The following is a 22346-nucleotide window of genomic DNA, read 5'->3' as shown; positions in this document are numbered from 1 at the left end:
AACACGATCTATATAATGAGTTCCAGACACCAGGGCTATATAGTGAGACCCTGTCTCTTACACGCATGAATACCTCAGATGCATGTCGAGGAGATAGAAACTAAGACATGGTGCATACAAGAACAGATGCCAGGATAAAATGAGGCTAAAACCTGTACCAAGAAAACCATGAAAGGCAATCAGGGAAGTCAAAGTATAAAACTATGAAAAGATAGTCGGTTGTGGTGGCGCACTCCAGTAGGATTTGCTGAAGGAGGCAGAGGCAGGAGAATCACAAGTTCGAGGCCAGCCTGGGCTACACATTAAAAAAAAAAAAAAAAACTATGAAAAGACTGATACTGTAAACCCAGCTTGGTGGCCGACACAGGAGGATAGCGAGGTGGGCAGCCAGTGCCAACCACAAGCCACCACTGGCTTGCCTTCCCTGTTGATCTGGAATTGGTGAGCCTGTGACAGAGCCAGCAATTATCATTAGGCCCCTGTATTTATTTCACACACAAAGGCAAGCAGAAGAGACCAGTTAGTAATGAGTAAGTAATGACCACGAAACACACTGTTCCACAGAGCTGCGAGAGCAGGAGACTATGTGGAAACACAAAGTGAAAGGATAAAATAAGCTAGAGAAACTCAATTTTCCTCTCCCTTCCTCCCAGAGCCACACTTAGGATAAAACGAGGTTTGTGCAGGTTAATCCTTATGAGGTAAGAAAAAAATGATTAAATACATTTAAAAAATCAATTGTACATTAAACCAAATCCAGGAACTGCAAAAACAAACACCACAGCGCTCCTCCAGCCAGTATTAGCTACAGTCTGGTCAGCAGGGGATACCCTGCCTGACAGAGTCCCAGGAGGTAATGGGGGCGGGGCACAGAAGAGGAACTGTCTGTCAATCTATCTGGACTTCACTGGAAATACTGACTTCTAGATACTACAAAGAAAGAAATCTCCTATAAATAAGCCTCTAGAGATCAAGATGAAATTTTAAAAACTCCACTAAAACAATGGTAACCATTTGTTAAACAGAAGTTATAAAATCACTTCAATGTTAAATGATTTGCCACTATTTCTAGTCATTCCTTCTGCTCATTAACAAAGTCTATTAACTGTCATTTCTAGAGCGACAAGAGAACTAAAGAGGTGAAACTGCCTTGCTTTTGTCTTTGAGGGGCACTCTGTGGGTAGGCCCTCCTGATTCCCAGGGCCCCAGGAGCCTCAGAGGAAAGACTATCAGAAGGCAAAGCCCTGACTGCCTGCCCCTCCCACAGGAGCCAGGACGGTGTACCTCGCTAACCTTCAACACCCTCCCAAGGCTGGCTGCCTTCTCTGCACACACCAGCACCACCCAGGTCTTCACAGGCCTTGCTTTAGCTACACACCAGAAGCTCAGGGCCAGGGTAGAAGGGCTCTTCTGGGAAAGCTGTCTGGTTTACGCACTTCCAACAAAGCCCAGGGCCCAGTAATCAGTCTTTGACCCTAAAGTCTCAACAAGTGACAAACCTAAAGCTTTCCCCTCCGTGTGCTTCTGACAGAAGCAGTCTGGAACTCTAGAGAAACCTCTAAGCTGCCAGGATTGCAAGGGAAACAGGTAATCGAACACATGACAGTGTATTCTCACTAGAGTAAGACAAGACTCATGGAGACGGTTCCAAAGCTCACAGCACTGTTCAAGTGGGTTATTGACAACTAGCAGTTGGCAGCAAGGAGGAGCCGACAAAAAGACTACACTCCCTTAAAGGCATCTCGATTCTCTTATCTTCAAAGACGATGAAGGCCACTGCACTAACTGACAGGGGAAACGCCTGGATGCTGATGGGGTACAGATAAAGGATTCACCTGAGGGGCAGAGAAAGGGGAAACGGGGCCCTGGATATTGAGTTTCCTTTACTTAGGTGGATTCCAGTGACTCCCGGAGGACCCTGAGTTAGAAAGCAAAGCGCTAGCTTGCCCAACCTTCACTCTGCCAGCAGGAGATGGAATAACAGGGAGCTGCTGCCCCCTAGAAGCTACCTGAGATGTAGCAGCTTCCGTAGAGACACCAGATGAAAAGATCCTATTATCTCCCTCGATCTCATAACCTGTCATTAGTGAGGTGCATGGGTGCAGACGCCTCCTCCGAGCCTGAGGAGGCGCACATCACCTGTGATAAATTAATAGGTGCCTTCTCAACAGCGAAGATGCACACAGAAGACTCCAACCAGGGAGAGCACAGCAAGCACAGAGCAGCAGGCAGCCCCTGCCACAGCCTGTCTGAGCCGCACCGCACCACGCCAGTCAACACTGTGCCCAGATCTGCAGCTCCCATCCGCTCAAGTTCAGCAGGAGCACCTGAGACTTTGAATCTCAGCCCACTGCACTCACTCTGGAGGTCTGATTGCCCTGGGCTTCAGGTCCCTCACTAGAAAACCAGAAGGGTAATCCTCACCGGGGTGTGAGACTTGAACCAGACGAAAATAAAGAAACAGGCACTGAGGCCACAGAACTACACAGTAGCCCTTTTGGCCGATGAGATCAGAGCTAATAATTGCTCAGTTAATAAAAGAAACTTTTTCAGTTAAATTGAAGAATCATTAAAAATGGAGCCTACTCTACTTACCTTCAACATTTTATACTAACTGAAAATCTATAAATGTACAGTCATTCACTAATCTTTTGATGTGGAGCCAAGACTTCTCCTTTGAGTGTGGGCCCACAGACTGGAGTTCCCAGACATCTCTCTCCTGAATAAACCCCACCCACAACACACCCTCCACATTTCTAAAGCAAAGCAAGAGCCTAAAGACATTACAAAAGCAACTGCAGCATGGATCCGACTGGATCCGTATGGTCTCAGCCTGGTGTTTACTGTCCCAGGCTGAATTTGATGGCAATCTTCTTAGTTCACATTCACCACACAAGTAACTGAATTTTTAACAGAAAATTTTGGTCTCGTTAGTCTCTACAGATGCATCACTCCCGTAAAATCCTCTTCACTTTGTCTCCACTGCTGGTATCACAGTTAACGAAACAGCACTGCTCAATGAGAAGCACACCTGGCAGGGGAGGGCTAGAAGCTGGAAGAATATGGGATCAGCTGGCCAGCCTGCATCATGAAAATCCTGGTCAGGAGACGAGGTTCTGGAGGCCTGAAAGGAGTGGTTCTTAACCTTCCTAATGCTGTGACCCTTTAATACCCTCATGTTGTGGTAACCCCGACCACAAATTTTTTTCATTGCTACTTCATAACTGTAATTTTGCTACTGTAATGCAAATATCTATGTTTTCTGATGGTCTTAGGTGACCCTGTGAAAGGGTCATTCAACACCCGCTGAGGGACCAAGAGTCACAGCTTGAGAACCACTGAGTTATAGGCCGTCAGAAGACGCTCTTGACACTTTTAAAGAAATACATGTTTAGGGTGCCCTACTTTATTTCACAAGAGATGGGTAGCAGTTCTCAAAAGTACATACAGGCCCAAAGTGAAGACATTTGCTACCAAGAATGAATGACAAGTTCAAGTTCCACATGCGTGCCATGGCAAATCATATGTACACACACACACATAAATAAATGCAAAACAATATTTTAATGTACATGCAAAAGCCAGGTATGATGGGAAACTGAGGCAGGAGAATCACAAGTTCAAAGACAGCCTGGACTATAAAGTAAGACCCTATTGCAGGAAAAAAAAAAAGGCACATAAGACAAAAAGCTGGAAAAGGAAAATACAGGAAAAGAGGAAGAACTGTTAACATCTCCAAAATCCACTTCCAGTGAAGTGTGGAAAAATAGGAAACCATTTAGACAGTCAACTTGCGAGCTGGATTCTGCTGCTGGTACTAACTCCTGGTTACACAAGGCTAGAAAAAGAGGCCCTAACCCAAAGATCCCCTTCACTGTGGGTCTGGCTGAGTCACAGCTGACACCAACCGTGAGAGGCCTCCTGGAAGATCCCTTGGCAAAAGGAACGCTCTGAGCACCACCCCAGACTGTAGACAGAGGAGCTGCAGCCCCGGGGGCTTCCAGGCAAGAGGTCGCAAAGGTGGCAGTGCAAGCATCTTTTCGACAGGGCAATGCATCCTCAACACGCTCCACTGGGGGCCATGTGTTAGCCCCTCTCTGCCTCCGACTGTCGAGGGGTGCCCCTAGATAGATTTACCTCCAGAATCACTCAATGTCAGCCCATCTCAAGCCTGCTCAGACAAACTCATAATGGCAGAGCGAAGATTTGTGGAGCAACAAGCATAAATCTTGGTTATAACTACAAACCATAAAAGAAAGGAGAGCTGGGAGGGAAGAGGGAAGGGCGGCAGACACGTCCTTCTCCCAAGCACCACTTTATCTTCCTGCAGCTCTGCACCACGCACAGGGGATTAACTATGGGACATATTTTTCAAGCCCAATCAGTCTGTGTAGTTTGACAATGGGCTCAAATATTTTTAAATGGAAATTATCCTGGAAATGTGGGGCACACAGCTGTCCTAAGAACAGCGTGTTCAGTGCTCTTCAGAGGGCTATATGAGTTCTGTTTGCCACCCTACAGGCCACACGAAAAGATATTTATATATAACAATTTTTCAAGTATGATAATGATCAACTTTAAACAAAGGAAAAGCATTTTTGGAATGTCCCTCTGTCCCAGTAAGAGGCATGGAGCCCACCTTCAGCAGTACTACTGGAACAGCTGAGAAACAGCCACAGCTCCAGGAGCAAGGGGCCACAGGCGTCCTTCTTAAAGAATGCATCGGGACTAGATTAAAAACAAACCTCCCTTAGTATGCTCAGAAAAACATACAACCGCTCCAGCCGTGGATCCTACAGCTCCGAAATAAGAACGCTGTTCAGTGATCTCCAGGGCAGGGCCTCTCCTTACAGGAGCCACAGCAAACACAAAATAGGACCATGAAAAGCCAGGAAGCTAAAGCACAAACAAAGGTGAAAACTGTCTCAATGCCATTTCTCTAATTATTACCCCAAGAGTTTCGATTCATCTAATAATTATTTGTAAAAGAATACCTCCAAACTGAAAAAAACAACCTCCTCATCTACCTGAAAGAGGAAACAACTAAAGGGCACCGCCTAGTCTTTTCCATAAACCTCCTCAGACTATAATAGGAAGGATGGAGCAGGAAGAGGCAGTAATTTCAAAATCAGTAAGTGGCCTGGAGATTAGAGCCACCCAGAGATGGAATGAGGCTTGTTTCCAGTTCGTCCATTTCAGCCCTTAGAGCTAACCAGTGTCCCTCCTAGACCTGTCAGGAAGAGGGGGCACCGGCACCTCCCCACTCGGAGCGGCTCTGGGTGAACATTAGTGGTAAAAGGGTACATTTTCCTCACTAAAGGTTTTAGACTACTTAGGAGAGAAGCCTGGGAAAGGAGGGAAGCCAGCATGTCTTCCTATCCTGGCTCATCACACGGTGACAGCCTCCCCATCAAGAGGCACTGAGAGAGAGCCCCATCCGCAAACGCTTTACATGTGGTCTTGTTCTCAGCAGCAAATACAGCCAGTAGCAGTTCTGCTAGTCAGACAGCTGAGGCCAAGGAATCATGAGAACAAGGGCAGCCTGGGTTTACAAAAACAAAGTAATGGATTTTGCACTATCTGTCTGGTGTCATCCCTATTCACTACATTCTGACAGAGGTTCCTGTGCAAGAAAAAGGCAAGCAAGAAGTGACAAGCCAGCATGTAAACTCTGCCTTATTCACTACCTTCCTGGAAAGAAGGACAACTTCCTGAGATTCCCGCATTTCTGGTTTCATTACTCATATGTGTAAAACACTTTTGCAAATGTATCAAAAACAAATATATGCCAGGTATGGTGGCATACACCTATAATTCTAGCACTTTAACTAAGGCAGGAGAATTGCCATTAGTTCAAGGCTCAACCTGGGCTACATAATGAGTTCCAGACCAGCCGAGTTTATTGAGTGACATCACCTTAATGCTTCCACCCCCACCAAATTTTCCCACAGAATATCTGAATTTTATAATATATCTACATTTGTTATGCTATTATACACACGCATGTACACACATGTATACATGAGTATGCACAAAGAAATGTATTGAGCATATGAATGTCATCCTTCAAAAATGTTCTGATGAGTAAAAAATAAGAACCACCTATTCCCGCTGACCCTGCCAATTAGTACAGCAGCAAGGTATTCCAACCACAAAAACTGCAAAAGACACAACCCCAAGGCAGACTGTCAGGGATACCCTAGAGATGGAGAAGACAGGCAACAGCCATAGCCATTCTTAAAGAAAAGCTCCCTAGATTCACCAAAATAGTTATGGTCTGTTTGTTTGTTTGTTTGTTTGTTTGTTTGTTTGTTTGTTTTTCAAGATAGGGTTTCTCTGTAGCTTTGGAGACTGTCCTGGAACTCACTCTGTAGACCAGGCTGGCCTCAAACTCACAGAGATCCACCTGCCTCTGCCTCCTGAGTGCTGGGATTAAAGGTGTGTGCCACCACAGCCTGGAATTAATGGTCTTTTGATAACCAGCCTCTGGTGAATTGGTTTCAAAAACAAAGAGAAGGAGCTGGAGAGGTGGTCTGGTAGTTAAGAGCACTTGCTGTTCTTGCAGAGGACCCAAATTCCATTCCCAGCCATCCACACAGCAGATCTCAACTTCTGTAAGTCGGTTTCAAAAGATCTAGTGCCCCCTTCTGGTTTCCTTAAGGCCTGGCACATACATGGTAGACACATGTAAGCACATACACAATGAAGGGTGGGGAGAAGAGCTGAGCTGAGCCATGTGGCACATGTCTTTAACTCCAACACTCAGTAAGCAGAGGCAGGCAGATCTCTGTGAGTTTGAGCCTCTCCTGGTCTACATAGTAAGTCTCAGACCAGGTATGGTTGGTTATACAGAGATTCCATCTTAAATTTAAAAAAAAAAAAGTTTTAACCTAAAAAAGCTGACAAGGTAGAAATTTACTATCCTCTTTGGATTATTTTGGGGGAAAGATGCAGAGAACAGGATCAAAAGCAAAAACAGCAGAATGGGTAATCCACGCCTGTGGTCCCAGCACTCAGGAGGCGGGGGCAGGAAGAGGCCAGCCAAGAATATAGCCTTAACTACAGAGTCTGACACTGTATCAAAACAAATAAATGGAAAACCCTTAGACCTACAGACCAGAAGCAGCAAAGACAGCAGGAAACTCACCCATTAGAGAGAATTTGGTGTCTAAGAGCAAGAAGTTGAAACTATTGAACCCAGCACAGGCCTGGGTAAAGCAGGGGAGCAATAACACTGCTGGATATTGAGACAGAGGGAGGCAAATGAACAGATATGCAAACTAAACCGTATTTATCACTTCAAACAGCCAGCAATCAGATGACTAAAAGGAAATCTCAGGTTCCTAGGCCTAGTTTCAGCATCCAGGCAAGACGAGAGCTGAGCTGTGCCAGGCGCTTGGTCATTCAGCGTCACATATGCAGACAAGTGCTCTACCACTGAGCTTCCCATGCACCAGCTCTCACCACACAGTCCAAGGCTGGCCTCGGTCTCACGCTGAGATTACAGGTGTGTGCCATGTGTTCAAGGGCTCTCAGAGAAGTCCAGGGAACCAGATGCGGGATCTGTATGAGCCCCAGAATGGGCATACATGCATGGCCAGAGTCCTGGCTCAACAGAAGAGCCACAGGCTGTTTTCAACACACCTGAGAGAAGACAGAGATCAACCCTCCTGAGAGCTGTCAACATTTCCTCCCTTGGGACAAGGGAGACAGCTCAGTGGGTAAAAGTGCTTTCCATGCAAGCCAGACTCCACCGCAGAACTCAGAGTGGAGAAAGAGAAGCAACTCTGCTGTCCTGGAACTCACAGAGATCCACCTGCCTCTGCCTCTAAGTGCTAGCTGGGACTGAAGGTGTGTGCCACTACACCCAGGCCTGAATTGTAGTTTTTAAGAAGGAAAAAGTTTACTTCAAAGTGATCATCTGGGATTTAGCAAGAGGGCAGGTAACAGGTAGCACTTGTCACACAGACTGACAACCTGAGTTTACTCCCCAGAGCCACAGCAGGAGGGGAGAACCAGCTTCCCAAGCTGATCTCTGTTGTACAGAGCGCAAGCAGTGCTGAAGCATGTGCACACCCACATTCACACGCGCACACATGCATGCACACGCATGCACATGCCCCAAATAAAAGATAAATCCATTTTTAAGATGACCATCTAGCTTTTTTTTTTAATAGTGGCGATTTGTTTTTTGTTTTGTTTTGTTTAAGACAAGGTCTTATTTAGCTCAAACTGGCTTCAAACTTACTATGTAGCTAAGGACGACTTTACCTTGAACTTCACCTCCCAAGTGCTAGAATTACAGGCATACACCACCTCTCCTGTTTCACGTCGTACTGGGGATGGAACCCAAGGCTTCACGCATGACAGGCTACCAACTAAGCTACAACCACAGCCCTAATGATCATCTAGTTCTGGAAAACAAAATTATCTGCCTTCAGCATGTTGTGCTTAATCCTTCCCGTGCAGAGCCCAGAAAACAACCATTAAGGAATTTTGTACAAAATTCACAAGCAAGCTGGGGCATAATAGCACACACCTTTAATCCCAGCACTAGGAAGGCAGAGGCAGGTGGATTTCTGAGTTCAAGGCCTGCCTGTCTACAGAATAAGTCCCAGGAAAGCCAGAACTACATAGTGGGACTCTGTCTTGGGAGGAAAAATTACAATGAGTTAAAAATAAACATAATTTTATCATCATAGTCCTCAAGACCTAGCTTCAGATACCTCAGAAACTATCCCTAAGCTCCCACTGACAATGCTCCCCCTTCTCTGAATGAGGCGCCCTCTCCGACTCCCAGCCAGGCAGGCAGCTCAGCCTAAATTATACCCAACTTTGTGCTGCTTTCTAAAATTACAGACAGTGCTCCCTTTTCGCTAATTGTTTCATGTACACAAATGTCTTTTTTTCACCAAATAAAATACACGAATTACTTAAAAACAAGGCCTGTTTGATTTTGTAATAGTCTATTCTCCAGTGCTGCAGTTAAGCACTCACGAAGCAGCCGACACACTGGGCTTGCACCGTCTCCCTCCCTGTCGAAGGAGCTGAGCACCAAGGCTTCCCAACCACAGCCCTGTGTACTGAGCTGTGGACCTGAGCTGCTCCTCACTTGTCCAGCACCCTAGGATGGCCACCTAGCCAGTCACCACCAGTCCACAGCAGCCAAGAGCTCTCTTGCTACTCAATCTGTGCCCATGGCTTGCCCCAAAAGCAAGCCCTCTGTTGGCTCCTCTGCCTGCCACCCTCCTGCCACCATTCCCAAGAGGAAGGAGCTGCTCACACAAGACCATACAACTCGGCTGGTGCCCTCATTTAATCAGGCTGCTGCAAATGGCTGGCCAAAAGCAATAAGGGCATGACTGAGAGACTGTGGGAGTTTAATATAAAAAAATTAATAAAAAAAGGGGGGGAAGGAGAAAGGGTCTACCTTTTAATAGGGCCCTAATTACCCAACTCACAGGATCAGCCCAAATGAGATGGGAGTTTATTTCGGGTTTTTTTTTAATTATTGTTTTTTTTATATATATATAAATTGCTGCTATGTGTTTTCTTTCCTCTGAGCAATTATGCAGTAAGTACGTAAAGAGGAGAAAAAAATATTAATTAAATATAAGGTAATTGTAGCGTTGGCCTGGAGAGAATGAGTGTGAACTCTGGACGATCACAGGCTACCAGGGTTTGAAGACTGCTCAGGGGCTCCCAGGAAAGAAAGAAATAACATAACCAACCAACAGGCAGATGCACTGTGCAGCGGAAGAAGCCACATTCAGAACCCCACACGGCACAGGCCTGCGGGGCTCCCCACTCCCAGGAGTTAGCCAATGTAAGACACTCTGGGCTACCAAAAGCTTTCTCAGTCGTACCCCCAAAAGACGGCCTGTCCTCACTTCTTAGGATGGAGAGCCAGATCAGGAAGTTTCAAACAAGCCCACAGTAGCAGGGATAAAAAGAGCACTGTGCTCAGTCTGGACTTGAGTCTGAAGGGTTTGGAAGGAGGACACACCTACGCCTGGGAGTGTGAAGCATCCTAGGAAGGGGCAGGAAAGAGGTACGCAGAAATGTTGATATGAGAGCCCATAACTGGTGACAAAAGGTGACACGAAAAGTCTCAGAGGTACTTGTGTCCTCTGGGCCTAACTGCACCACAGCCGGATTCATCTCACCCGCTGCCTAGAAAGCCTCAGAACATGCTAGAACCTGGACCTGTTCATACCAGGCCTTCACATCATCCCTCCAACTCGGCCAGGAGAAGAGGGGGAAAGCAGGACAACTGCCATACACGGGCTGCGGAGACAAAGCCTGGCACTGTGCCCTGTGCTCACCAGTCACCACTACTCCGAGAGAGGAACGGCTTGGCAAAGTTAAACCAAAGGCTGGCGCACCCCTAAAACTGATCTGGTTTGTACAGAACCGGTCTTACTACCCAGCCCAGAGGATTTACATCAGGTCCTGAAATGACAAACAGTGAGAACAGGGCAGGCGGACAGGGACTCTGGCTCAGACCACTAAGCAAAAACACTCTGCAAAGAGAGTGACTTAGCTGACTGTGGTAGCATTCGCCTTCTTAGTCCAGCACTTGTGAGGCTGGCTGTAGCAGAACTGTTGTGAGCCTGAGGCCATAGGCTGCTTAGTGAGTTCAAGGATAGACTGGGTTATAGAGTGTGATCCTCCTTGTTTAAGAAAAGAAAACAGAAAAAGAAAAGGCCCTTCAGCACTCAGTAGGCCTCTTTCCTGACAGAGTCCAGGATACCACGGGTGATGCCTATCACAAGCAACCACTGACCAGACCCCTTCCTCTTCACTGAGAAACAGAGCGGCTGTTTCAGTCTCTGACGATCGGAAGCTGACACACAGCAACCTCGGGTGTCACTCTAGTTCTGCCATCAGCAGCAAGCAAAGTGCTGCAGGGCTCCAGTGCTCTCAGTTCCAGAAAAAGACAAAGAGGTTTTGCTAATTCCTTCCACTAAACACAAGTCAGAGGCCAGAGTCAGGGACATGGCATCTCTAGGGAACATGTACTGGGATGCTGCTGGGAGAGGTCGGGTTCATCAGACTCCCTTACACTCACACAGCGTTCGTACTTACCAGTGGCTCTCGGGGCACCACCTTTTCACTTCCCGGAGAAGAGCTTGGCTGCAGAGAAAAACAGAAACAAAACTAAGATCACAGTGCCACCCAATGGACAGCAGAAAAACAAAGGTGTGCTGCTTCCAAGCACTGCACCCAAATCTTTCTCTGTTCTTCATGGGCTGCTGTATGACAAAATTTGCCAGGAAATGCAGAGACTGTGGGTTCGCTGTCATGGCCCCTCACAACCAGGGCTTGCCCAGGAGGACTTTAGGATCAGATGTAAGCAAGCAGATGGGGCCATGACAAAATAAAGACCAGAGAAAGGCCTAAGGGGGAACCTACCATTTCTTCTTACCACCTTCCCAGCTAGAGTGAACGACAGAGCAGAGAGAACGTGCAGAACCAAAGGCAGCCACAGGGGGGCATTAGCTACCCATACTATGGGTTTTCCTCTACCTGGAGTCAAGTGCTGCTTTCCTTGGGTTGTTTTGTGTCTGTGTTAGGGTCTCCAAGTAACCAAAGCTGACTTCAAACTCACTGTGTAACTGAGCGCAACTCTGAACTCCTGGTCCTCTTGCCTCAACCTCCCAAGTGCTGGGATCAAAGGGACATCCCACAAACATACCACCACAAGCCACTACGCTGGTTCAGGACTGCCCATCACAATGAACCCGCACTATGGTTAAGTCTTTCATGGAAACAATCTAGTGACGGTCTGAGAGAGAAATCCATGAGCAAGCACTGTGACAGATGGCCAGGCTCCCATCTATTCCCACAGCCTTTCTCTCACACTTTCGACACTGACCAAAATTCAGAGTAGGGGTGAGGCAAGACACAAACCTCCAGAAGGGTATGAGCAAGCTGCGGCCAGTTTACTGTTACTGATGTTAGAGTCAATTGCCAATTTTCTACAGATAATGTCCGGACAAGTGCAGCTAATGCGGGTGTCCCAGGAGCTGGCCTCCAAACCCTCCCAGCTAATCAGACGGTCTGTTCCAGGTCTCCTATGAACAGGGCAGAGGCTGGGAGAGCAAAGAGTCCTAACGACTGTCATTTCATGGCTGTCTGCCACCACACAGAAGGTACCTGACACAGTGCCGAGGCCTCTGCTGGATGAAGGCTCTGATGTCTCTCTCCATCCAGAGTCCTACTATCCCAAGACTAGAAGTGCAGGCAGCGTGCAACTAACTGGAGGCAAACCCTCATACCTGAGTGACCTTTCTCTTCCCCCTGCCATCTTCCCAGGCTCCCAGGCACCAAAAGCTCACACATTTAGATCTCTGACCTCCTTCCTGCTCCCCTTAGACCTTTGAGACAGACTGCCTTGACTCCACCATGGACCCCTCCTCCAGCATTGCTGGACTGCCTTCCTCAAGCGCTCCCCTCCCTCCTCCTGCCAGTCCTCCCTTCTAAACAGCCATGGAGTCAACCCTCAACTTCTATTTATCTCTCCTGCCATCACTTTGGTCCAAGCTTCCAGAATCCTTTGCCTGGACCACTGTAAATGCTTTCTAATCAGCTTACCTGGATTCATGCTGGCTCTCTTCCAACTCACTTTCCACAACACAAAAAGCAAACCATTATAAAGGAAAACTCAATCAGCCCCTTACTTACTCACTCATCCACCCCCATAAGCAACATCATCAATAGCTTCTCACTGCTCTCAGAAAACAAAAAAAAAAACCCTCGGTGCAGTCTTGGAAGCCTCACATCTATCCTAACCACATCTCAGGTCTCACGTGGTGCCGAACTCAAGCTCTGTCCACAACAGCCACGGCTTGTGCTTTCTTTCAAGGGACTTTGCACAGATTGTGCCTTCCTCTCCTCCCAGACACATGAGCCCCCTGCAGAGCCAGCTACGGCACTTCCTCAGGATGAATTCTTTCTAAGGCATCCTTGATCAGGTCAGTTTTCCCCGTTATACGCTCATATGGCACCAAGAAAAGAAGCTGAGGGGCTGAAGAAATGGCTCACTGGTTAAGAACACTGACTGTTCTTGAAGAAGACCAGGATTTAGTTCCCAGCATCCACATGGCATCTCACAACTACCTGTGAAATTGGATCCACTTTCAGGGGCACCACAGACACATGTAGTACACAGGCATACATATGGGCATATACTCATACACAGATAAATAAATAAACAAAACGTTTAACCTTTTTTATGAGACAGGGTTTGTCTTGTGTAGCCCATAGCCCCTGGATGTCCTGGAAGTTCTGTAGACCAGGCTGGCCTCAAACTACCCGCCTTTGCAAGGGATTAAAGGTGTGCACCACCAAGCCTGACTTAAAACTTTTTTAAACAAAGAAACTGAATGTGGTGGCCAAGTTTGTAATTCCAGCACTCAGGAGGCTAAAGCAAAACCTTATGAATTAGAGGCCAACTTCTAAGTCAATACAGCATGAGACCCTGTCTCAAAAAGAAAAAGTGGGGGGGGGGAAGGGGGAGGAGTCAAGAAAAGGGGCAGGGAAGACAAGGGACAGGGGAGGGGAGGAGCAGAGACGGGAGGAGAAGGAGAGCAAAGGGACCAGGGGGAAGTTCACTGTGAAGTTCAGGTCCTAAGGTCAATTCTCAATAAACAAACAGAACAGTTGCTCTCAGTCACTAGCTCACAGTGGATCACACATCCAAGCTCATCCTCTTCCTGAATGCTTCCTTCAGGGAAACTGGCAGATACTAACTCTGAGTGCTAACATTCATTTAGCTTTCTTCACTTAATTCTCACACTAGCTGTACAGAATTATTGCTGAGGAAGGAAGGAAAGCAAAGGAGGTCACATAACTCAGCAAGCAGTAGTATCATAGGGATTTGCACATGCCTAACTAAATGAAATAATCAAATTGTTTCAATCATATTTCATTAAGCAGCAGCCTTAATTTAATGCTACCCCATAAGTAATAATGTAGCCTATTTGACCAGACAAAACAAACACCAGTGATGTGGTTCAGCAAATAAAGGCATTTGCCACCACATCTGAAGACCTGAGTTCAATCCCCAGAACCCACACAATAGAAAGAACCAACTCCCACAAGTTACCCTCTAACCTCCGCATGCAAGTGCGTGGGAGCTCAGGCACATGCACACACACATATATAAAAGTTTAAAATGAACACAAACATCTTTAGTATTTAAGCCGTCTCTCTCTCTCTCCCTCTCTCCCCACCCCCCACCCCTCTCGGCGGTTTCTCTGTGTAGTCCTGACTGTCTTGGAACTCACTCTGTAGACCAGGGTGAGTTCGAACTCACAGGTCTACCTACCTACCTCTGTTTCGAGGTGCTGGGATTAAAGGCGTGTACCACCACCACCTGCCCTCCCCCCCACACACACCGTTATTTATTTGGATAGTCTCACTATGTAGCCCAGGCAGACCTGAAACTCATGATCCTCCTCTTGCCTCTACTAAGTACTGGGATTATAGGTGTACACCATTATGCCTATACTAAAAATTCTTTACTTAAATAATTAAAACAAAGGAACTACTTGGTATATACAAGCCCAAAGGAAGCAAGCACCAACCAGGGCTGTATCTTTCCCCAGAACCAAATACGAATGTGACCCTTACTTTAATGTTGTGTGGACCCCAGTTATCTGTTATGGGACAGTGTCACTCCCAAAGGACATTCAGACACAGGTGAAGGCCCTTCTGACTCCAGCGCTCCACTGGTATTTAAGGACAAGCAGCCAGTACAAAACTATTCTACCCCAAATACCCTCTGAACCCTTGGGGAATCCTGACCACTCTCACCTCTTCACACAGGCAGGCAGGCAGGCAGGCAGCCTCCCATCTTAACTCCCACTCCAGGTAGCACTTGGAAGATAGCAAAGAGCAGGTAGCAAAGAGCAGAGCAGTTCGCAGCCTGCCCAAACTGGACAGACCCAGCCTAGTCCTGTCTTTGCAAAATGTCCAATGTTTTTAATACCTGCCCCTAGATCTACCACTTTAAGTGATAGTTAGCCTGAAAAAAGATCCCTGCACACTAAATTCTAACTTGACTCTGGAACTCTTCAAAATATCCAGTTTTAAACAAAAGAGAGAGAAGGCTTATAACCCACCGACTGAGGTCTACAGCAGAGGTTTAAGAAGGAAGCTCTTGTGAACCCAACTCAAGACCCTTAGAGGTCAGAATAGGGATGTTGGGGTGGGAAGAAAGCAAAGGATTTAGAGGGCTTTAAAAAAAATACGAAGTTGGGGTCAGTGAGATGGCAGAGTAAAGACACTTGCCACCATGCCTGAAGATGCAGGTAAAGGTGCTTACTGACAAGCCTGGAGACCTGAGACCCACAAACCCATGTGGTGGAGGGAGAAAATAAACTCAAGCAAGTGTACACACACACAGCCCACACACACACACACACACACACACACACACACACACACACACCTACACACAAACACTATTTCAAAACAGCTGGGTAGCCAGGCAGTGGTGGTGCACACCTTTAATCCCAGCACTCAGGGGACAAAGGCAGGGAATCTTTGTGAGTTCAAGGCCAGCCTGGTCTACAGAGCAAATTCCAGGACAGGCTCCAAAGCTACAGAGAAACCCTGCCTTGAAAAACCAAAAAAAAAAAAGAAAAAAAGAAAAAATAGCTAGGTATAGCTGGACAGTGGTGGCACACACCTTTAATCCCAGGACTTGGGAGGCAGAGGCAGGCAGTTTGAGGCCAGGCTGGTCTACAGAGCAAGTTCCAGGACAGCCAGTACTACACACAGAAACCCCGTCTGGGTGGGTGGGGGAGATAGTTGGGTATAGCACATGCTTTAATCCCAGTACGCAAGAGGCAAAGGTAAGTAAGCATAGTCTATGAATTTGAGGTCAGCCTGATCTACATAGCCAGTTCTATACTAGCAAGGACTACATAATAAGACCCTGTCTCCAAATTGATTCATTAACTAATAATTAAAAGTTAAGTTAGCAGGATATGATGATCTATGTATAATCAATCCCAGCACCTGAAAGGTGGGGGCAGGAGGATCAGGGGTTCAAGGCCAGCCTCAGCTGCATATTGAATTTGAGGCCAGTCTGGGCTACATAAGACCATGTTTCAATAAGCAAAAGTTAGGGGCCTGGGGAGATGGCTAGGTCAGTAACATGTTTGATGCTCAAGTCTGAGGCCCTGAGTTTCATCCCCTGAACTCAAGTAAAAGATCTGGCAGTGGTGGTGTAGGTTTATAATCTTAGTGCTGGGGAGGTGGGGGCAGGAGAATTCAATCCTGTCTACTAGGACTCACTGGCCATCCAGCCTAGCCTAACCTAGTGGGAGACCTGATCTCAAAAAAAAAAAAAAAAAAAAAAAAATCAAGATGGCCATTCTCCTGAACAGTAACACCCATGGTGTATCTCTGGCCTCTGCATGCACACATGTCTATATGCAGACATGAGCGTGAGCATGTGTGCGCATGCGCGAGCACACACACACACACACACACACAAATATTTTAAGTAAAAATAAATAAATAAAAAGAGCTGCCGAGAAGTAGTGGTGCACACCTTTAATCCCAACACTTGGAGGTAGAGGCAGGTGGATCTCTGTGAGTTTGAGGCCAGCCTGGTCTACAAGAGTTAGTTCCAGGACAGGCTCCAAAGCTACAAAGAAATCCTGTCTTGAAAACACACACACACAAAAAAAAAATTAAATAAATAAATAAAAGAGCACAGTGGAAGAGAGGGAAGCTGTAGTACAACAGAGACAAAGGTGTGCCCTCACCCCTGCTGTGGAGGGGTGACCTTCCCCTTCTGGGAAGCTTGCCAAGTGCTCACCTCACTGCACAGCAAAGGCCAACCGCAAAGGGTTCATGAACTTGAGCAGTGTGTGAGTGTAAGTCAGTGTCACTCTGCACACGTCCTAAGCCCTTGGCCGGGAAAGAAGAGCCAATCCACAAACTCTTGAGGCAGTGTGGCATATGGAAAGGGCTTGTGCAAACTTGGGCACTAACAGCTGAGTGACTGGGCAGGCTGCTCAGCCAAGCTGAGCCTCAGTTGCCTCGCCGTGGGAATGATTCTGCAACATCTACTCAAGAGGAAGAGATAAACGGTCGCTCTCCACTTCCAGCTGCAATGGAGCACCAGGGAGACTCGGGTTTAGTCTCCCACCAGGTGGGATGCTTGCCGAATATGCTCCTGCGACAGATATAGAACAACACCAAGGGTGTGTGCCCTGACACCACCCTGGCTTCCCGCCATGGGGCACATTCCAGACAGAGAAGAGGAAGCCCAGCACAGCACGGCAGTCTGTGTGCTGAGGAGTCAGAGACCAGATTTCAGGGAGGCCAAGACAGACGATAGCGGCAGGGCAAGTTCCAAAGAAAGCTTTGCAGAAAGAAAATTCCAGAAATCCACATGGAGTTTTCTTTGAAACTTTGTTCATCACTACAATCTATGCACACACATGGTGAAAGTCCACCACGAAGGTGGAAAAAAAAAAAGGTGAGACAGGAGCTATGAGAGCTCTCAGGTGCTCACAGGGCTCTGGAACCCAAGTTGTCACAATACACTGTCCTGCTTACTCAGGGAATTCCACAGACACCTGAAAAATCTTCATCCAGGGGCAGGGATGCTGTCAAGCTATTCCCAGAGCAAATGCTACTCTAACAAACCTTAAAAGAAGGACTTGAGGGGCCGGGGCGATGTCTTGGTGGTTAAGAGCACATGTACAGAGCTGGAGAGATGGCTCAGAGGGTAAGAGCATTGCCTGCTCTTCCAAAGGTCCTGAGTTCAATTCCCAGCAACCACATGGTGGCTCACAACCATCTGTAATGAGGTCTAGTGCCCCCTTCTGGCCTGCAGGCATACACACAGACAGAATATTGTATACATAATAAATAAATATTTTAAAAAAAAAGAGCACATGTACAATCATGCTTGTAACAAGCCAGGTGCACAAAGACTTATAACCCCAGCTCTGAGGGGACAGAGACAGACAGAAGGATCACTGGGGCTTGCTGCTTTCCAGCACAGGGTTAGGAGACACCAGGCTTCAAAATTGAAGAGGACACCTGATACCCTCTTCTGAGCTTGATTCTAGCACACAGATCCACTTAGGCAAAGAAAGAGGACAAAGAGGAAGAAGAGGAGGAGAGCAGGACTTGAAAGAATCACAACCTCCCCTTCAGAACAAAGCCCAACATTCTTTAATGACCACAAATTCCAGCCCAGTGTGTCCACACATGTAATACTACCATTCAAGGAGCCGAAAGACAGATCCTGAGTTCAAGGCCAGATTCATAGCAAGACCCTGTTTCAAACAAACAAGCAAAAACCCCACCAAAGACGAAAACTGAAGTTCAGCGGGAAAGGATGCTTGCTACCAACCCTGACAACCTGAGCTCGACTACCAGACCACAGGGCAGAAGGAGAGAACCAACTCCTGCAAGTCTCTGACCTCCACATACACAAACACATACACACACTAAATAAATTCATAGTAATTTGCTTTTTAAAAATATACAAAATTGCTAGATGGTAGTGGCGCACACCAATTCCAGCACTCGGGAGGCAGAGACAGGCAGATCTCTGTGAGTTTGAGGCTAGCCTGGTCTACAGAATGAGTTCCAGGATAGCCAAGGCTACACAGAGAAACCCTGTCTCAAAAAAATAAAACAAACAACGAAAAAGTCCAGATCCTGAACATAAAATTCACAACAGTAGAGGTAAAATTTACAATAGCCAGCACCCCATCAAAACCCTGTTAGGCATGGTGCTCAAAGGCTAGTCATTCCAGGTGAAGACAGGGGGACCAGGAGTTCAAGACCAGACTTTACTACACAGAAAGCTCAAAGACAGCCTGGGCTACAAAGATCCTGGAGAGGGGGAAGGAAAGGGGAAGGGAAAGAGGGGACCAGGAAGGGGACAAAAAAAGGGGGAGAATAAATGAACACCAATAGTTATATTCAAGTACATACAGAAAAACATGTACTGGAGACTGGAGACACAGCTCAGTGGTTAGGAACACTTGTTGCTCTTACAGAGGACTGTGGTTCAGTTCCCAGCATCCACATGGTAACTCACACCCATCCTGTGTCCAGTTCTAGGGGATCTGATGATGCCACCTTCTGACCTCCCTCCCCAACCTCCCACACTGCAGGGACAAGGTGCACATATATAAATACAGGTAAAACACTCACATACATGAAAAAAATCTTTTTTAAATAAGGCATAAAAATAAAATAGCTCTTCTGGATATGAAGCGTTGTATAAAGTAAAAATAAGTCCTTTGTGAGTGGCAGTGACCCTAGAGAGCTTTGGTAGCAGGCTGTGCTAGGGCTCCCACCGTGGCACTAATGCTGACCAGAGCAGGGGCTGTCATGCTATGGTGACACCAGCTTCCGACACTGTGCACCCGTGCCGCCCCCTCCTCAGAGACCATGAAGGTGGATGAGCTCACCTCTAGTCTCGCCAACATGAGCAGTTCTCCACTGTAAGACCAAATCCCAGCTGCCCACCACAAGCCGCATCGCCACCAAATGGCCTAATACCTTTTTCTAGTCCTACCAAACTCCAGAAGAGAATTAAAAAGAAAAATACCAAAGAATAAAATGAAAATGAAGGAGCTGGAGAGCTGGCTCAGTGATAAGAGTGCTTGCCGCTCAAGATAAGGACCTGAGTTCACATCCCCACATCTCCTATAAAAATGCTGGCAATGGGATCTACTTGTACTACCGTCGAGAATGGAAAGAGGAGGCTCCCTGGGGCTTGCTGGCCGCCAACCTGGCTCCAGGCCCTGTCTCGGGGAATAAGATGGAGTGTGACAAACATCCTCCTCTGGTGACCACATGGAACACAAAAGTGTCTAAACACACAAATACAACACATGAACACACATAAAGATTTTAAAAATGATAACAGCAGGGCCAGGCATGGTGGCTCACGCCTTTAATCCTAGCACTCAAGAGGTAAAGGCAGGCAGATCTCTGAGTTCAAGGCCAGCCTGGTCTACAGAGTGAGTTCCAGGACAAACCAGGGCTACACCGAGAAACCTGTTTTGAAAAAAGAAAGAGGTTCAGTGGTTAAGAGCACTGACTGTTCTTCCAGAGGTTGAGTTCAATGCCCAACAACCACATGGTAGCTCAAAACCACCTTTAATGAGATCTGGTGCCCTCTTCTGGCACGCAGGGACACATGCAGGCAGAAAAAATACTGTATAGATAATCTTTTTAAAAAAGAAAGGGGGAAGAGAGGGAGGATGGACAGACAGCAACTACAAGAAAAAGAAAGTATACTTAAAAACAGGGGGAAAACTAAACAAAATGAAGGACTAAAAAAAAATGAAGAAAAATGGGTCTCAATGATCAGTCAGAACTGTGGTCTATCAAATATCATAACACATATTTTATTATAGAACAACAAAAAATAGTGAGGCAGGAAAAAAAAGTGAAGAAATAATGGCTGAAAAATTTCCAAGTATAAACAAAACCATAAGCACAGAGAGCAAGTTCTAGGACAAACCTGACAAGTGCCAAGCAGAGCACACACAAAGCACTTAAGGAAATCAGAGCTCACAACACATGAAGAAAAAAATATTACAAGAAATCAGAGAAAAAGAACATTGCCCAAGACCACCCAGGATCGGCCATGACTGGAGGGAGACTTCAGAAGCCATCCGAGCTACAACGTAACAGAATGTAGCTGTCAATCACCCCCAACAGGGCTGCCAAGGTAGAACTCTAGCTGACTAAGCTGTCTTTCACAAATGGATACAACTGGAAGGGAAAGAGTTGGGGAGGGAGGAATGAATTTGTCAACTTTAGCGTCAAGACATTAGTTTTCAGCCGGGTAGCTCAGGTATATTAGTGATCACAGGTATTCAAAGCTGAGGCAGGAGAATCACAAGCTCAAGGACTGTCTAGGGGAAAGTGAGAAAGACCCTATCTCATAATAAAAAGTAAAGAATTAGGGGCTGGAGAGATGGCTCAGAGGTTAAGAGCACTGACTGCTCTCCTGGAGGTCCTGAGTTCAATTCCCAGCAACCACACAGTGGCTCACAACCATTTGTAATGAGATCTGGTGCCCTCTTCTGGCCCGCATGCATGGAGGCTGAACACTGTGTACATAATAAATAAATCTTAAAAAAAAAAAAAAGAGCTGGGAAAATAGCTCAGGGGTACAGAGCCTGCCTAGGTTCAGTCTCCAGCACTAAAAAGAGAGAGAAAGATTAAAAAAAAGGGAAGGAGAAAGAGGGAGGCAGAGAGGGAAGGAAGGAGAGAAAAATGAATGAATGAATGAAGTAAAGACTGTATTTCAAACACGCCCGGCATGGTAATACACATCCTTGATCCTAGAACTCGCAGAGGCAGGCAGATGTGAGTTCCAGGCCAGACAGGGAGACATAGAGAGACCCTAACAAAACAAACAAAACTAAAGATAAACGCTCTTGTGCTTTCATCTCACAAAATGTCTGATAAAGCTGAGCAAGGAGACAAGCAGGTGGATGCCTTTCTCCAGCAGTTAAAAAGAGTAAGTTTGAGCCCGCTGAGGCCAGAAAAGGAAACCCAACCCAGCCAGGCAAAGCCCAACTCTCCTCAGAACTGGCACATGTTCCAAAAGGCCACGCATGAGAGGTGGCCCTTAGCCATTAAATACGTGATGGAAAAGAAAGATTCTTACTACTGTCACCAAATCAGAATGGTGGTACCCACAAGGGAGCTTTGCAAAGATGCAAACACTGTCCTACTCAAGATTGCTGAACACGGAGTAGGGTGGGTAATCCTTGCAATCACCAAGTGAGAAACTGAGCGAGGGACCTGTCTGGTCATCGTCATGGGGCCATGAGGGAAGAAAGGGGGTTTCCTGTACAGCCAGGCAGCAGCTGATTTGCTAGAACATCTTCCCGTGGGTAAGTTCTGCACAGCACACACCCAAAGTCCATCATCACCACCTCCATAAACATACAGTCTGGCACCATGAAACTCTTCCCAGATGCTATATTGATATTTCAAGAAGAGCTGGGGTTGGAGAGGTGAGTCAGTGGTTAAGAGCACTTGTGGCTCTTGCTGAGGAACTGGCTTTGGTTCCTAGCACCTACATGGTGGTCCACAACCACCTGTAACTCCAGTCCCAGGGGACCTGTTGCATTCCTCGAGCCTCCACGTGCTCCAGAACACACATGCTACACATACTACATATACACACATGCAGACTCAGATATGAAAAAATGTAATTTTTAAAAAGAAAAAGTCATGAAAGTTAGAACATGGGACTGGAGAGATGGCTCAGTGGTTAAGAGCACTGACTGCTCTTTCCAGAGGTCCCAAGTTCAACCCCAGCATTCATA

At 46.7% G+C, this 22346-nt stretch overlaps 1 protein-coding gene across 3 annotated transcripts in view; it reads right to left on the bottom strand.

Annotated features, from left to right (window-relative positions):
- Positions 1–22346, bottom strand: part of Pex14 (peroxisomal biogenesis factor 14) — a 136292-nt gene that overhangs the window by 101669 nt on the left and 12277 nt on the right. For all 3 annotated transcript variants that reach the window (XM_050153150.1, XM_050153146.1, XM_050153149.1), the window contains exon 2: positions 11089–11136. In XM_050153150.1, the coding sequence (XP_050009107.1) occupies positions 11089–11136 (48 nt within the window). The remainder of the gene's footprint in view (positions 1–11088; positions 11137–22346) is intronic.

Source organism: Alexandromys fortis, unplaced genomic scaffold, assembly GCF_014885135.2.
Source record: "Alexandromys fortis isolate MF-2015 unplaced genomic scaffold, M_Fortis_MF-2015_v1.1 scaffold_88, whole genome shotgun sequence".
In the NCBI taxonomy this organism is placed as follows: Eukaryota; Metazoa; Chordata; class Mammalia; order Rodentia; family Cricetidae; genus Alexandromys; species Alexandromys fortis.
Note: the sequence above shows the minus strand (reverse complement) of the source record. Positions and strands in the feature narration are given on the sequence as shown.